Source organism: Cyprinus carpio, chromosome A17, assembly GCF_018340385.1.
Source record: "Cyprinus carpio isolate SPL01 chromosome A17, ASM1834038v1, whole genome shotgun sequence".
Taxonomy (NCBI): domain Eukaryota; kingdom Metazoa; phylum Chordata; class Actinopteri; order Cypriniformes; family Cyprinidae; genus Cyprinus; species Cyprinus carpio.
Window position 1 is genome coordinate 12,441,081 of NC_056588.1, and position 17,843 is coordinate 12,458,923.

Here is a 17,843-nt window from a genome sequence, read left to right on the forward strand (position 1 = left end):
CTCCGCACCAGAAAATGCTGAAGCATAGAATTGATTTAAATGTCAGATATAGTTCAAACGCTGTTCAAAATCCAAGACTAAACAGTATTGATCTCTTCTGTACAGCTAGTTCACTGGGGTTTCACGCTTTGAGTTGCTTCCAGATTTAACACTATCAAGTGTGATGCGGACAAACGAAGAAAAAAAGGATTTAAAATGAAATTTTATTTTGCATTTGAAGCTCCCGTCCCACTGATTCGCACCAATATTGCACATTAGTGAAGTAACGGCTTGTGTTATATCATGCATGATGTATCGTCTCAGCATGTGTGCGTGTGTGTCGGGGAGCATATTAGGTTGCCTCCCCATGGCCCCCTTTTTGCAATCAGCTGATCACACTGAAAAGATGAAGTGGTCCATGGTCAAAGGTCAACTGTGTCACCCCGAGATCCCCTAGCAGTCAGTATGTATTACCATACATTAACCCTCAGCATCCAGATGCGCACTAGGTGGATCCTGCATTCAGTTTATGAGTGTGTGTTCTTATTTCCAAATATAGCAGCCATTTATATGATATAATATTTCTAAGTAAATGTGATGTTGCACACTTTCTTCCTACATTTATTGGCAATTTAGTTTGTGTGTGTGTACATCTTGGTCAGAGAGGGTCTCCCCTCCCCTGCTCAGTCAACCCCCTGCGTGTGTAATCCCTGCCAGCTGTCCCTACAATCTAATCTCTCTACCACGATCAGCTGGGACGTTACACGTGTGTGTGTGTGTGTGTGTGTGAGCGCGTATGTATGTGCCCAGGGAGGTGGGGGTGGTGTCAAACGGAGAGCATAAATTGTAGCCCGAGCATGTGCACAGCGCAGTGTGTGTGTGTGACCGTGTGTGTGAACTGCTCATCCCTTGCATACCTGCTCCTTCCCTCTTCCTCTGGATATGTATACATATATGATGTGTTTATATATGTATATGCGCATTCTCAGCTTTTCGTAAAAAAAAAAAAAAAAAAAAAAAAAAACTTTTTTTTTGTGGCGTGCACAACTGGATTTTCTCAGGCTGATTTTCTCACGGGAGAGAATACTCCTCTTTTTTTTTGGCTTTGGTTTTTTAGCGGCTGCAACATCCCAGCACCTGATTTTCCCTTCCTGCATGCGTGAAAACCTTCCTACCTGCCTACCTCTTCCCTAAATCCCCTCCACCCCACCCCCAGAACATCTCCCCTTGCAATCCCACTCTCCAGCCCCCAAGAAAAGGAGCCTCAGCTGGGGCAGAGAGCTTCGACAGGACCCCCTGTTCACCCTTGGATGGAGAATAGCAAGAACTGATGGAACAGAATGGGAAAAACCAGGATATACATTTCTGTTTTCTCCGCTAGAGCGAGAATGCGAGGAAAAAGAACGAAGCTAAAGATAATTCGCTGCTTAATGTCAGTAGTTTTGAAGAAATAGACCGTGCTTCTGGGTAATTGTTGTATGAGATCTGATGCTTGTGGCTGTAACTGATGTGTTTTGGAATATTATTATTTTCCTAAATACATGTACATCTCTGTAACGTATGCATTTATTTCAACTGTCATCGTCAGCTTCAACTCATTTTATGTGATGTGATTTTAACCGTACTTGTTTTTACTTGCCGTATAGGTGTGCGTATGCTGAGAGAGAGTGAGAGAAATAAAAAGACAGAGAGAGAGGTGGGGGGAGAGAGGGAGAGAACAGACTGTCATAGGGAAGTGCTAGCTTTACATTGTGATGCTGGCAGCCGTCTCATCATGGCGGTGGACGTGCTGAATAGATGAGGGGGAGAGCAGTGCATAGCTTTGCATCTTCGCACATCCCTCACACACAGCTTTGCTGATCCTCTTTGTTTGGCCGAGAGAGGGAAAAGGTCTGCTGGAATGAAACAGAAGGCAGGTGCCAGGGCTTCTAGCAGAATGGGTACAACAAAAGGTAGATCCTCTTTATCTCTCTGTCTCCTCTCTCTCTCTGTCTTGTAATTTCTCAGGACATGCATTCGGTACAGGATATAGCTAGAATTGTGAAGGTCTGAACGTTTTTGAATGGGATGATTTTTTTGTATATGTGTGTAAAATATATGCATGAGAAACACTGTGTTGCACTATCATGTATGTTTTGTTCTTACCACACATCTAGGCCGATGGAAGAGGGGGAATTATGTGATTTAAAACCCGCACGCACAAGGAGAACCCTGGGAAAGATGTGCGATAGTGTGTTTGTAAGTGTTTGAGAGTGAGTGTGTGTGATTGTGCAAGATTAGGACTTCTTGTTTGGACTGCACTAACACCACCGAAGCCCACATCAGATGCAGAAGGAGGAGGACAGGTGAGAAGAGAGGGATTTTAGATGAACACAGAAACACGGTATTGTACTGAAGGACAAGAACAGGATGTGCAGACTGCATAGGGACCAAATACATACAGCGAGAGAACCGGCAGGGAAGCTGAAGTGCATGATTGAACCGTTAGCCGTGAGAACAGACCAGATTGCAAGGATGAAGAGGAACGGAGAGAGTATGTAGGAAAAGACAAAGTGGACGACATTTGGAAACTTGGGTTTTTGCTCTTTGTGTTCACAGTGGACCTTGATTTAATTTCAATACAATTAAGGCACGCGGTGAATGCCAAGAGAGAAGCCAAAAGCAGCACTCACCTGAGCAACCGATCGATGGGACAATGTCATGTTGAGTACGGTCACTACAACTGTTGTTTCATATTAGACATCATATGTGCACAATAAAATAATACACTACACTTGCCAACCCCTATTTGATTCAGATCGATATCATGCAACCATTCAAACACTTAAGTAGACCATTGAATATTCATTAAACAAAAATACACAAACACAGGGCCTAATATGCATATAATGATTTACGAAAGGCATGGATGTATCTCTTCCAAACCATGAGATTATATTTAGTGGCAACGCTCTGCAAAAAGCTCAGAGGCAAAAACTGCAAAGGTTGCGTTATGACCTACATTTCACAACACAAGCCATCATTGCAAGCAATGGAGTGTCATATGCAAACGCAGGGTAGTGAGTATGGGATTAAGGGCTTTAAATATTACCCATAAAATCTGTGCAGATTTTTAAAATTATAATATTTCATAATTCTGTCATCTCTGACAGCATTGTCCAAATCTGTGACACAGTGAATTTAGAGTAAGATCAGGGGCCCGTTGCAACAAACCCCTTAAGTTAAATAATCTTTAGTAGTGTATTATTGAGGTTTGTTACAACCTGCTACTGCAAATTTTAAACAGGAGAACAGCACAAACACCAACGTCTTATGTTTCAGCCATTCAAATCATGTTCCTTCAAACTTGCAATAATAAATCACCTATCTGCTCTAGGCACGTGGCGCAGCTGTTTAGAGGGGTCAAAGTTTACGTATTTATTTATGACTAATGATGAATTTTACTCACAAAAGAAAGGCAAACAGGGTCTGGATTTCCGTCGACGGAACACACAACTGTGAAGACAATAAAAGCAAATATTAATCACTCTGACAGACATTCATACTGCATATGACGCTGCTGGTGTTGCATTTTAAAGCTTATATTCTTTTACACAGAGTATTTTTTGGTCGTGCAACTTACAAACCTTTGAAACATATTTATTTTTTCCACACTTGTCCACACTTTTCTACATTCGTCCTTATGACGATTTAAAATGTAGGCGACCACTCCGAAAGATAATTCACAACATTCAAAACACTCATTAAATAACTGAGGAACGTTACCTTGGACTTTAACCATGCTGAGGTTACGTGTTACATTCTTGAATTCAACGAACCTATAACGACCACGAATAAGTAAAATAAATTACACGTAAAACAATTTATTCTGTATCAAAGAATAATGGAGCGTAATTATAAAATGATAAGCATTTAAATTAAAAGTTTCGACAAATAGCCTAAAATTTCAGTATGTCTAATATTCGGTCTCTGGAAAATATGTTAACAAATTATGTGAATTTATTTATTTTATGATTTTTTGTTTTTAATTTAGGCCTACAGTCTTTCAAAATCCTCGACAGAGAAAAAATAAACACAGACATGACAAATATTCGTAAGATTTACCAAATGGAAAACATCTTAATATCATTTAGAAATATTGAGAGCAAATTACAATTAATGAATATTGTGAATAAAATTAATTTGGATAATTTCTTTGTTTTATATATATATATATATACATAAATACACAAATAGCCGATGGTAATAAATAAATGGATCATTTAAATCTAGAAAATTAGACATCATTAAATGTGTTAGATTTTGCATAAGAATACAATAAATCAGCCTAAATTCAGATTGGTTGGTTTTTCTTAATGTTTTTAATTAAAATCAAGCTATTTATCTTTTTTTTTCTGTTAAATACATTTTGTGCAATTGTAAAGACATTTAAAAGGACCCTTTCATATTTTCATTCGACTTCCATATATACATATTCGTTTGAAATAAATCGGTCCCTTCGGTGTAGTACAGAAATGATTTTATTATGTAAATTGCATCTTCTGCAGACATGGCCAGGCGTTACTAATGGCAAAAATACACGCGCGCGCTCTTGATAATGCGCTGAATGCACGCGGCTGCTCGACTGTCAACACACTGATAAACGGAGCGCGCGCCCCTCACCCCTCACCCCGCACACAATCCGTACGGCAACGACAGCAGGATAAAAAGCGATAATACTGTCTGGGGTAGAAAAGAACCTAAATCATAAATTCACAACATTTATTGCTCTTAAACCCGAGACTGATTGAGCTGAGGCCTGCTTCTCTTTGTTGATCAGGTGCAGCCTGTTATCAGCGGCCACACGGATATGATCTAAAAGCCTGAACAACTGCAGACTTTCTTTTTCGTTATAGCGATTGATCCGAAACTATGCAGGATAAACCTATACATGTATTTTTTTTTAATGCAAAAGTGAAATGGTTTAATACAAATTTTCCCAATATTTTTTGAGAATCTGATTATCTTTTAAACCTAAGGCACCCTATAGCACAAACTTAAATCATAATGTAAACATCAGCAGGCATGAACACTATTTGGTTTGTACTATTTTCAGAGAAGAATCACAGTAGACACATGGACAGACTAGACTGCATCTGTCTTAAACACACACTGCATCAACGGTTTCAGAGACACGTGCCGTTCCCCTCCCCACCTTCATGTTGTCTGGGGATCCCGAGAGGTTTTGGGGTCCCTGGGGAGAGAGAGACTGAGGTCAGAGAAGGGCCCCTCAGGCGGCATTATAGACAGACGGGAGGTTGAGCCATGTGCTGCATCTCATTTCCCCCTCATACGTAAAACACCCCCGATAACAACAATGCACACACACACACACACACACACACACACACACACACACACACACACACAAAAGTACCCAAATTGACAGGTTAATATCTCATGTTCTAAAATAGACACAAATACATACACACTATAGCCAAACACACATCAGACAAGAACTGATTCAGACACACAAGGCTACTTGTAAACACTTGGTTTTAGCACTTAAGGAGGCAGAGCTCAACCGCACTGTCAATTAAAAGGTTTAATATGATTGATGGTTGTGACCTCATTGACACAGTTGCCCTTGACAAATCACCCAAGCTCCAAACCGTTGGATAGTAAAATTTAAAATGGTCATATACTATACATATAATAAATGATTTTACCTCATAAAACAAAGTGAAAGATTTAATGTTGTGCACACAGAAATACAATACACTCTCAGAAATAATGGAAGGCTACAAAAGCTGTCACTGGGTACCTTTTCAAAAGGTACATGTTTGTACCTAAAGGGTCCATTTTGGTACCTTAAAGGTAGGCTACATATTTTAATACCTAAAGGTACCACCCCAGTGACAGCTTTTTATTTCTGAGAGTGAAGGGTGATCACAAAATCTTCACCGTGTGGGGCATGTTTGATTCTTTATGATTGTATAGGACAAATAGGACTTTGTGGTCAAAAAGAGGATTTTTAAGAAGAAAACATGGTCTTCATTTTCTTCGTTATTGACTTTCTTCTGTGAAATAAAAAAAGTGAGACATTTCTCAAAATATACAGAAAACCGAACGTCATACAGAATGACACAAGTATAAGAAAATGAAAAAAAAAACAAACATTTTTTTGGGAGTGAACTTTGCCTCTTTAAAGGATTTAGTGATGTAATTTAATTTGGAAAGATCTTTTGTTTAAAAACGTAGACATAGTCTCAAATGAACGGAATAAAAAGTACATCATTTAAAAATCAAATTTAAACTAGTCATAAATGGGAGTTCTTATTCCTCTCATTCACACGGGTGGTTTACATCAGTTTAGGAGGCGTAAAAAAAGTATTTAACGCCCCCTGTTGGACAAACATCTTCATTTCCACACAGTTCCGCCATTTTAGGATTAAACCTGTCCTTCCGTCGAAGAGTATTGAAGGCAGACCACTGTGATTTTAAGATGCTGACACGCAACTTTGATAAATGTAAAATTTATTTATCTTTCAAACAATGTTTATGCAGGGATTTGGCGATTTCTTAACACATACAAGCTTTGATTACACGCTCCTCGAGGTAAAACCTGGCATCCGCGTTCAGGTGAAATGTGGAAACAGCGCCACCGAGAGGCTTATTAAGAAAGTGCTCCTGAGAAGTAACCAGGTAAAACAATATCGCGGATAAAAACCACACGATCACTCACAAATTATAAATAATTTCTAATTACAGCGTTTTAAATAATCAAACCCTTTCATGTAAGTCCTAGGTGACTCAGTGTGAGAAAAGCCGGTTAATCCAGAGAACACATTTCAGCTTGTGAGAAATCTTACTGCCAGAGCATTTCATCACGACACATTTTTTCTTTGACCTGGCTCAAACATAAAGCAATGGGGTAATGAATGATTTAAAAAAAAAAAAAAAAAAAAAAAAAAAAAAAAGCTACCCATAGTCTCCCAACTATTGATTCACCCATTATTGATTCACCATTCAGGTGACAGATGGCTTCCTCACAAGAAAGGCATATTGTTGCGACAATTAAACACATAGCCATGGATACAGGTAAAACAAACCTTCAAACTGCCAAATTGTTGGCCATACGGTCAATTCACTTCTTCAGAAAGCAAACACACTTGAAGCTTTGTGCAGCATCTTTATTCTGACACTGCTAGACGCCAGCAGTCTTGCAGGAGTCCTTCAATGCACTGACATGAACAAAGTAGAAGAAGGGGTGAAGTGTGCAGGCAGCTAGTGTAGGAGAGGAGCGTGGGTGCTGGGTGGAGGGGGACCAGGCAGTTTGGGACACAGGTTAGTGCATGACATTGTATTTAGTCAAAGAAGGGGAAAATGCAACACACGTTTTGCCGAGTATACCACATTTATTTTTAATGAACTGGTTATGAGAAAGAGAGGGTGCAAGGCCCACCTCAATGCAGACTTAAGAAACGGAAGAGAAAGAGGAGAACAAAAAAAATAAATAAAAAATTACGGGAGGAGAGCAGCCCATAGCAACATTTTTTCTTTAACTTGCAGGAGAAAAAGGAGTATATGGAAAATAAGCTGACAACTCTCAAACACAGCCCCCTTTTGTACACTATAAAACTGATCATGAGCAAAAGCCTTAACTCTACAAATCAACTTCTCCGTTTACTGTCCCCTGCCAAACACCCTCTATTTCCAACACACACACACAAAAAAAAAAAAACAACAGGAACAGAAAAAAAACTCAGGACATTCCTGAACATTCATTAGAATTTTTTTTTTTTTTTTGGAATTACATTTTTTATTTTTTTCCCCATTTTATAATCTTGGTTGAAACTGGGTAAACTTTTTCCCCCTCAGAAGGTAATGAGAGTTGTACTGACTAGTGGCCAAATTAACCAATAATGTAACATCCACTGAGAAGGCGACGATCATTGCACGTCCTGACTGGATCCTTTCAGCTCCGATAAAGAGGAGTTAACAGAGAAATGGGGTGGAGACTGCCTATACAGGACCCGGGAACTAGAACTTAATGATTTAAAAGAAGAAAAAAACAATATTGTAGTAAGAGAGAAGCAAAGCCATGTGCTTGGACTGTAAAAACAGATGCTTTTTTCTAAAAAAAAAACAAAATTTAGGAGAAAAAGAGGCAGCAGAACAAAAACAGGACCAAAAAAAAAAAAAAAAAAAAAAAAAAAAAAAAAAACCAGTGAGAAGTACTGGGTTCACTATTAGAATCCTATAGAATTAAGTTGTAGTCCTATGAATAATCGTGTCATTTCTTTTACTACAAGTTCGAAGTAAGTCTTTTAGGTCAACATAAATCAAAAGAAGAGTCTTCATTTAACTTCTTTTTTCCTCTTTTTGAATCCTTGGTTAAATCTTTCCCCAAAATAAATTCTGAAAATATCTGGTTGTAAGACTGGGGAGAGAAAATCGGGCCTGTCAGTCTTTTGCCCAAAGCAGTGCTTGTTACTTCACACGTCCTTGGCGATCCTGGAAAAGAGAATGAATAAAACAACTGTAAACAACGCATGCTGGGAGGATGTTTGAAAAATTATGTAAAGACCGTATCTTTAAACTACGTGATTAACTCCTTTATAAGCATTTTTGAGAAAAATGCACCAAACAATCAATAAATAAACATGATAAAAGATTGAGGTTTTACTTAAAATCAAACACTTTAAATCAGCATCGTTGTGAAATATTACTATTTAAAATAACTTAATTCTTTTAATACATTTTAAAATGTAATTTACTCCAATGATGGCAAAGCTACATTTTCATCAGCGATCACTCCAGCCTTCAGCGCTAAATGATCCTTCAGAAATCATTCAAAGAAACATTTCAATTTTCAATGTTATAACATTTGTGCTATTTAAGTTTTGATGAACCAGTGGATTTTTTTCAGGATTCTTTGAATTGTTTTTGAAAGTAGTAATAACTTTCAAAACAAGGTGTAAAAAAATCTTACTGTTCGCAAACTATTGAAAGTTATTGTTACAGCCAATACTGCCTGCCAAACAGGGACATTTATTACGTTGTTAAAATGCTTGAACGATGTTTTAAGATCATTTCTTAATAACATGCCTACTGACAAGTCTTGTCAACTTTAAGGGCCTACTGAAACTAATTGGTTACAAACCCATTATTTACAAGCTCACAGGTACTTTAATTTACAAGCAAGCTGACAGATAGCTTTCAATATGAGCTAGGAGGTTAATCACCTGCATTCTGTAGTGGCTCCGACTGGAGTTACTGGAGTACGGGTCACTCCCCTGAACCTCCACCTGCCCAAAAGAAATATACCATTTAATCAAATCCTCTTGAAATACCAAACATTTTTCAAATGGAAATTACAGAGAATGACAATATTTATATATTATTATGATATAATGTGTGATCATTTCTTATGTAATGACATTTTTCAAGCCAAGCATAGCCAGAAACATCTATATTCACTACAGAAATTCAGATTTTTTTTTCTGGCCTGGAAATTACAGATATCTCCAAGTTTTCTTTGCTAGGTTTCTCCAGTCATATTACACCTAGCTGTGCAACATGTTAATAAAATAAAAATAGCAAATGATGTCCACTCTAAGATATACTGGAGAATATTGCAGGAGGACAAAATCTGTAACAGAGCCAATCTTAAACAAGTCTGTATTCACTGCATGGAGATGAGGGGGAACCACAGTACCAGCATTTGTTAGGGATATGGACAATAAAAGTAAACAAAGATGTAACAATTTCACTCGAAGGTGCTCTCTTTATAATGTATTTCAGTATAATAATGTATTTCAGTAAGCAACACTTCACAATAAAGCAATTACATCTTACTCAAACAGAAGAACGGTCCTGCTAAAAACATTCAGTGAGATCAACTGGTGATGTCAGCCCACGTATACAGAAAGAACTGCAATAAGAACTCTATTCTGGAGCTTTACAGACATTATTCACTTCATCCCTGTAACCATGGTAAAGAAATGAATTCTCTAAAAATACCTCTCGTTTCGGCTACAACAGCACCACACAATCACATAGAAGAAAAACCATTAGTGCCGACACTATACAAAGCAGAATGGTGGATTATCTGGGCTGGGCTTTCAGTTGTTTCAACTTAATTATGTGCTATCAGGTAACTCCATAAATCCTGTTCACCACACTACACAAATACTTTATATGCTTATTGTGCATTGTACACCACATAACTCCAGCTCCATAAATAAATAGACACACCTACTATACACTATAAAGACAGCAAAGTGACAGCACAAAAACACTAAACTATTAAGAACTATACAGAATAAAAGTGATCACACCCATATGTAACAAGTCTACTCCTTTATGTGGCATTTTAACTGTTTTCACACTATTTTGCTTGTGTGGATTTAAAAAAAAAAAATAAAATAAAAAAATGTATGCAGATGTTTGGTCAAATCTGAAATATGGACATGCAACATCAAAATGTTGTTCAAGTAACCTGAGAACTGGCTGTAGCTTAAAAAAAAAAAAAAACTTAAAACACAGATGTTCTCTTGCAGTGATGCACAGTAACCCAAAACTCCCAGCATACCTGTGGTTGAAGTTTTCAAGGTGGTTTTAACCCCATGTTTATCATTTGACTAACATACTAACAAAGACAGGTTACAGGGACTCAAAAAGATAGATGTCATCCTACTGATTTTATATATATATATAAAAAAATCAGTAGGATGACATCTACCTTTTTGAGTGTGTGTGTATATATATATATATAAAAAAAATCAGTATATATATACCTTTTTGAGTGTGTGTGTATATATATATATATATATATATATATATATATATATATATATATATATATATATATATATATAAAAACAAAGCTGAGAGAAAAATGAGATTTAAAGGTTTAATTAGAATTAAATTTAATTTAAAGTCCATTAACACCATATCATGAGTTAAAGGGGATAGTTCACTCAAAAAAAGAAAAAAAAAAAAAAAAAAGAAAGAAAAAATAAAAAAGAAAGAAAAAGAGACGTTCGTTGGCAAGAGTAGAGCATACACGTTAGTTGGCCGTTGGTGGTAGTCTGTCTGGTGTGTTCTAGTGCAACTTTTTTCCCTGATGCAAGCAATTTGAGGCAAAGCCAAATTTTGGTTTTCTTCAGTGTCAGATTGGTGCGTCTCTACCCTAAAACCGATATGATTTTCTTCCACAGAACACACACACACACACACACACACCACCTATTTTTTCCCATACAATAAAAAACGTAACCTTTTTGCATGAAAAATAAGTAAATAAATCTAAATATCTTCTGTTCAACAGAAATTCGCATAGGTTTGGAATGACATGAGTAAATGATGAAAATTGTATTTTCATATGAACTACCCTTTTAAGGGAACTGGTGTACACTGACTCTGCAAATGATGGGAGAACAACCGTTTTATGTATACTTATCAAATTTTAGGTTGCAATTTCTTAACAACGTTGTGTTTTTATTCATTATCCTAAGGTAAATAAGTAAGATTTTGAATTAGATAAACTCAAAGTAAACAACATAATTTCTAAGAGAAATGCATGACTTCAGATTCACAATATCAAAAGAAGAAAATATTGAACAACAGTGGTCCTAACATTTCAAAACTGACATAAAAAAAAAATAAATAAATAAAAAAAAAACTTTGTGAAGAACTGGATAAACAATAATCAACTTTATATTCCTGATGGAGCAACGGCATTGCAGATTACCTTTTTTACACTCTCCTCCTCTTCCTGACGTTTCTCGTAGTGTGAGAAGTCGTCAAAAATGGAGGTGGTGTGCTTGTAACTTGCGATGATCTTCAAAACCTGACGCGCCTTGTCCAGCGGTACCTCCTGTGTGTCACGGGAGTTGGTCACTGGCTTATTCTCGTTGTTTTCCAGACGAATGTGCCTGAGTTGGCTGTTGGGAACGTCCTTCACAAAGATCCAGCGCACATCGAAGCGGCCCTTCCACTTGTCCTGCGACCACACGCCTGCACAAGTGTTGTAGTCCACGGGTGAGCGCATCTCGGCCACACCACAGAAGTGCCCACTGCCATTCACGCTGAAGAGCAGGTAGAGCGGCCCTTTGTTGGCCAGTGAACGGTAAGCAGCGTCCAGACGCTTATTGCCATGTTCTGTGCTGCACCAGATATTGTACTTAATGGAGCGATGGATGTCGTCCTCAGAGTAACTCTTGATGATAAAGATGCGACCGTGCTTTGGGTTCCAGTCAAAGTCCTTGGGATTGTAGTTGTTCACCATGCACAGTTTCTCCAGAACTGGGTGGGGCTCTGATGGCACAGCAACACCACCAATTCCTGAATTGGGAGGGGTTTGGCCAGGTCCACACGCTGCATCCCCAAAGCCATTGGCACGATTACGCGGGGGCACCCAGCGGGTTGGCTGGGAGGGTTGGGGAGCAGAAGGGCCCTGGGAGAGTGGAGGTGGGACAGCTCCAGGCTGGCCACCTGGAGGAAGAGGGTGCTGGCCGAGTTGACCAGTGGGAGGCACTAACTGTCCGTTGCTGAGGGGCAGCTGCGGCACCCCACCGGCAGTAGCACCTGGTTGAGGAGACGACTGATTTGGCGGCTGTCCATTAGTGGGCAGGCAATTCTGCTGTGGGGCTGCTGGTTTAGGCATAGTCCCCTTGTTGTCCCAAGTCCCAATATCCATGTTATGTTTGATCGGAGGTGGCGGTAGATTCGTCCCACCAAGCCCCCCCTTGGTTTTCAGCTTAGGCTGCGGTTTGGCCGGTTTGCTGGCAATGTCCGCCCAAGACGCTGTTTTAGCAGGAGCCATGGAGACGGGAGGCATGGTGGGAGCTGCAGACACCTGACTCAATGGCCCTCCAGGAAGTCCAGAACCAACAACTTTGGGTGTCATGTCACCAGCCCCAATTTTAAGCCCCGCCATACCCTGATCCAAACTATTCATTCCCACGGCCTTGTTAAGTGGCTCGTTGGCTGCAAAGGGAGACTGTCCGTCGATCATAGCACCTCCTAGCGTGCTAGGAGCATAGGCGTAACTGCTGCTGTAACCTGAGCTCTGTGTGGACTGTCCCTGAGAGCTGCTGTTCCCCCAGGCAGGGAAGTCAATCCCACTGGGGAAGAAGTTGAAGCCATGCTGTCCCAGGAAAGGGTTGCTCCCCAGTGCCCCAGACTGGCCGAACATGGCATCTGGTAGAAAGTGGTGCTCCCCATTGCTAAGCTGTCCATAAGAGGCCAGGTAAGGCATCGGGGGATCACCGCCTGTAGACCATGCCGCTTCATTCAGCGAATAGGTAAAGCCTATCGAGGGGCTGTAGTAACTGGGCATGTAGGAGTCCGACATGGCCGTATAGGCATTGCTCTGCAAAAACAAGAACAATATATAAGTTTCATATTGAGCACAGTCAGTTGCACAGGCTGGAAAAAAAGCACCATTTCAATTATCTGTATTGTCATTAAATATTCTCTACTTTCCCTTGCCATTACTGCTCATTCGAAAGAAAATTAAGCTGAATAAAAGAAAAGAAATAAAGGACAGGAACTCAACAATAAAGATTTATTCTGCTCTAAATTCAGATTACTACCCGCACTGACAAAATTTCACTGGCCAACACAATGTAAATGCCAAACATTAAATTTTTTTTACATTGAATAAATGCTGTCCCTTTGAACTTTCTATTTAATCCAAAAAAAAAAAAAAAAAAAAAAAAAAGGGGGGGAACATTTGATTGTGGTGATTAGAGTAATGGCTCCTGAAAATTCAGCATTGAAATAAATTAAAGCTAAAGTATATTAAAATTATTTGTTATTTTAAATTCACATTTGCTGTTTTCATTGTATTTTTGGTCAACAAAAAACCTAAATCACCCAACACAAACTCTTAAACTCACAGTGACCTCAGGTCAGCAGGCCAACTTTATCGTTCAGCCCTGCTAACTATAATCTCAAAAGTGTACTGAATCTGTGTACTAAAAGAACTCCTCTGACATGTTGAGTGCTGGGAAGAGAGCTTTGAGGAAATATTTTGGGACTGGTCATGGACTGGGCCCCCCCTCCAGACACACAGCCTGCTCATATTTTCAACACCAGCAATCAGCTTTGTGAGGGCAACAGTGGCACAGATTCCCCACAAAAGATCCCAGCATTCCTTTGACAGGGTGAATACTAGACCCTTTATTCATCTGTGTTCCATTTTCCTCAGAAGACATCCTTTGCCAGAACACCCGTTATTTCAGCATGTATTAGCGTTAGGATTGACAAATCAGATTTTTTTCATTTGAATGAAATTACAGAATGTCTGCACAGGAGCACAAACGTAATTATTGCTAATTATTTCATTCTTTTAATCACCTTTCATCGCTTCTTGGTAAACAGCTGCTCTGCATTTTGCACAATATCCTATGACTCATCAACATGCAATACAATTTAGACAGCAAATAAATATCGGTCTGTGTCAATATGTATGATGAATGACTTAACTAAGTCCACACACCTCTTTAAACAACTCTCATACAGTTTTTGGCTCCAGCATAGAGTGCCATAGTGACACCCTAATCAGAAAACAAAGCCCAGAGACCAGGATGCAATTACAGGCCATAATAAATCCTCAAGAGACTAGGCAACAAAAACAATTGCCCTTCTTTTGTTCAGCTCTGAAACAAGACCTACCTGTCTGGGCTGAGCGTTCAGGTAAGGCTCGAACTCATCATCGTTCAAAGTATCCTTTTGGGTAACAGCTCCGTTTTGCACTGGAAAGCAAAGGATACAGAAAGTTAGAGAACATACGGTTTCTTTACTTCTAAAAGATGTGATAATTGTAATATTCCAAATAGACCAAAGCTGAATGTTTCATCTTGGAATTTTTCAACTTATGGGTGCTTCCCAAGGCACAGAACCAAAAGTCGTGGTGCATTTAAGTACCCCAGGGATGTTTGTATTTACGAGTTGGGAAGTCCTAATTACGTCAAGTGCTTTCAAATCCCTTTGGTCGGAGCGAGATGCCGAAGAAGTTTTTTAACTCTACTTCTACAAAATGAATTAAATGTGTACCAGGTGTGTTTTTGCATGGTATGATTTTAATCAATTTAGGAAGTACAATACCATTGCATATCGCACAAACAACTTAGCTAGTTATATTGCAAATAAAAAAATTAAAAAATCTCACATTAACAAATTTTCCATTAGTTACAGATGCTGTACCCATTGTCTACCATGTTCTCTCACTGACACCCCAACTCAGAAACTTGAGGCTCAAAGAAAATCCCATGTTTCCCACTCATAATAATGACTTGTGGTGTTCATGTGCTTTCAGCTTGTAAACACAATCTTTTTTGACATGACTTGAACACTCCATCAGATCAATGCACCTGCTGCTGAGACCAACATGTACATGAAACACTGAATATCACCAAAGTTAAATTTCTAAGAAATAGCTTGACTCAAACAGAAGGCATCCCATCCTAAACAGAAAAAAAAAACTTTTCAGCCAGATATTTTATTTTACTAAAGTGTCAGGATGCTGATTAATCACAGCCAAATTTATTGAACATCAGAAATCAACCAATGATCTGAACTTCATACTAGTTTATTCATGGTCAATACAACACTGTAATCTTAAATGTCATTACGGTTTAATGTTTATTCTATTGCAATAAACTTACACAATATATAGTAATCACTTTATGAAGCTTACACTGGCCCCGTTTTATTATTTCCCCAATTTTTGTCACTTTGTGTGAGTTAATAGGGGTTTTAATTAATATTGTAAGCCAAACAACGTCAGTAAAGCTCTTCTAAATTCCAAATGGACTAAAATAAAAATAAATTAATAAATAAAAAGCTCTCACATCATATCCACGTGGTCATATGCACTGATTCAACACGCAACTGGATTGTGAAAGATTGATACACTGAGTGTGGTGCTGAAAATCCCCTCAACAGGTTCCTCTTGATAGCGTGTTTAACTTAGTCCCCCGCCTCTTGGCCACCGTTACAGATGATGATGATGATTTTAAGTTAAAGTAAGATATCTCCAGCACTAAACTTGAAGAAAACATCTCAAAACAGCCTTCAAGCAGAGTGTAGGTGGGTGTTCAGGCTGTAACGTTAACGTTACTCGGCCTCACTACTGTGCTAGGCGGCTAACTAGCGTGGGCTCCAAACAAGCTCCCCTTACTGATGTGAGAAACTAAAACCAAACCCATACCCTACTATAAGCCCGTTTGTCTTTTAATTCCGCGTGAGGTTGTTTTAAGAAGGGTTAACGGCTGAATTAACAGTGGAATCGGTATGAACACTCGGCCTGCTAACAGCAGCACCAACGCGAGCCTCATAACAGCACACAAAAACGGCACAGCAGCACTTCACCTACCTTTGTTTGCTTGGCCTTTCGGTCTCTGGATTGGGTCCAGGTGATTCATGAAGGAGTGAGTTTGGAGAGGAAAGAGGGAGAATAAATGAAGGTTTATATGAAGCTCAGGCCTGAACTCGCGCTGCGAGAGAAAAAAACCCGCCTCGACGCCACTTCTGCTCAATGTTCACAAAGTGCCGCTGTTTACCTGCTCCAGAAGGCTGCTGGCGGACATTTCTCTCTCCCCGGAGCCTGTGTGTTTGCCTGCGCGTTTGTTTGCGGGTTAAAGTCAACGGGAAATGTGTGTGTTTTCAGTCTTTGCGCCCGTCTCTCTCTCTCTCTCTCTATATCTCTCTCTCTCTATCTCTCTCTCGCTACAGCTGCAGATCAGACACACAATGGCGGGCTGCAGTTCCTCCACACTTCAACATGGCCGAGCGACGCCCGCACGTTTATTCACGGCGGTACAGCGCCACCCCACGGCTGGGAGGAGGAGCGTGTGTGTGATGGGGAATCTTCATCTGATATTTAGACAATATACTTTAAATATGCTACACATAAAAATATACAGTAAATTGTTTTTATAAAAATCCAAAATAATGTAAGTTAATTTTCTAACTCCCCTGTTAGTTGTTGTTATTATTATTATTATTAATAAAATAAAAAATGACATCCTTGTGTGTTATCTTTCGCTGTGCTTACTTTATTTCCATTCTGTTGTGAACACAAATGAAGAAAAAGGTAAATAAAACCTGATAATTTTTGTTAATATAATGGACTTTATATTGCATTTGTTTGCTGTGTTTTATGAACTATGAGACCCCCAGTAGAACTAATATTTGCACTGTCACTTGTAGGCCACTAGATGTTATTATTATACAGCAAATTGATATTAGTCAGTCCATTGGCCAATTGATAGTTTATACGTGACGTCACACACAAAGCTATCAAGACACAGACGTGGACCAAATTGGGCGGCTTCAGTACATGCTTCTACTTTGTTGTCTTTTCAAGAGCTACATGCTTCATTGCACTTGTAAGCGAAAAATGCATTATTTTTAGGTGTTCACATGTGAGTTATGTGCTAATTCTCATTTTGGTAGTGTGTTTGAGCGCGAGAAGAGTTACGCAGGTGACGAGCAGCACTTGTTGAGCAAATAATGCAGAATTTTGTTTAAATAACACACCTGCCATTGTCTGTATAAAAAGCTAGAAAATTAACAATAGTTGCCTAACCTCTCTCTCATTCTCATTTTTTTTTAAAAAACTGTACAAATTTATTATTAAAGCAGTGCAAACTAAAAAAACAAAAAACAGTTAGTAAACATTTTGTAAAAATACAAACGTAAAATAAAAATGCAGAGTAAAATTACAAAATAATGAACAAATGTAATAAAATCGAACAACACTTATTTGCTAATGCATTTTTAAAAGCAAACATTGTATTTCATACTATGATTTAAAGAACTGAGCCTATGACCTGGGCTAACATGAACTAAAAAAAAGAACAGTTAAA

At 38.8% G+C, this 17,843-nt stretch overlaps 1 protein-coding gene and 1 long non-coding RNA gene across 3 annotated transcripts; one reads left to right on the plus strand and one right to left on the minus strand.

Annotated features, from left to right (window-relative positions):
• Positions 1-515: 515 nt before the first annotated feature.
• LOC122148166 lies at positions 516-2,760 on the plus strand. The gene is made up of 2 exons (XR_006162151.1): positions 516-1,931; positions 2,136-2,760. It is a non-coding gene; the product is annotated as an uncharacterized LOC122148166 (long non-coding RNA).
• Positions 2,761-7,136: 4,376 nt separating this feature from the next.
• Positions 7,137-16,767, minus strand: LOC109108109 (YTH domain-containing family protein 2-like). Of its 2 annotated transcripts, XM_019121287.2 has the most exons (6): positions 16,536-16,767; positions 16,349-16,373; positions 14,647-14,726; positions 11,717-13,339; positions 9,207-9,269; positions 7,137-8,475 (listed from the first exon to the last, which is right to left on the minus strand). In XM_019121287.2, the coding sequence occupies exons 1-6, from the start codon at positions 16,560-16,562 to the stop codon at positions 8,452-8,454; spliced, it is 1,842 nt and encodes a 613-aa protein (XP_018976832.1). In that variant the 5' UTR covers positions 16,563-16,767; the 3' UTR covers positions 7,137-8,451. The 2 variants fall into 2 exon arrangements, with proteins under 2 accessions (XP_018976832.1, XP_042630076.1); XM_042774142.1 differs by lacking the exon at positions 16,349-16,373.
• Between the last annotated feature and the right edge of the window lie 1,076 nt (positions 16,768-17,843).

Coding starts and splice junctions, on each gene's coding strand:
- LOC109108109 (XM_019121287.2), bottom strand. CDS start 16,562: ATGTCCGCCAGCAGCCTTCTGGAGCAG. Junction 13,340..14,646: donor TGAACGCTCAGCCCAGACAG/GTAGGTCTTGTT, acceptor TTGTTTTTGCAG/AGCAATGCCTATACGGCCAT. Junction 8,476..9,206: donor GGAGCCACTACAGAATGCAG/GTGATTAACCTC, acceptor TCTCTTTTCCAG/GATCGCCAAGGACGTGTGAA.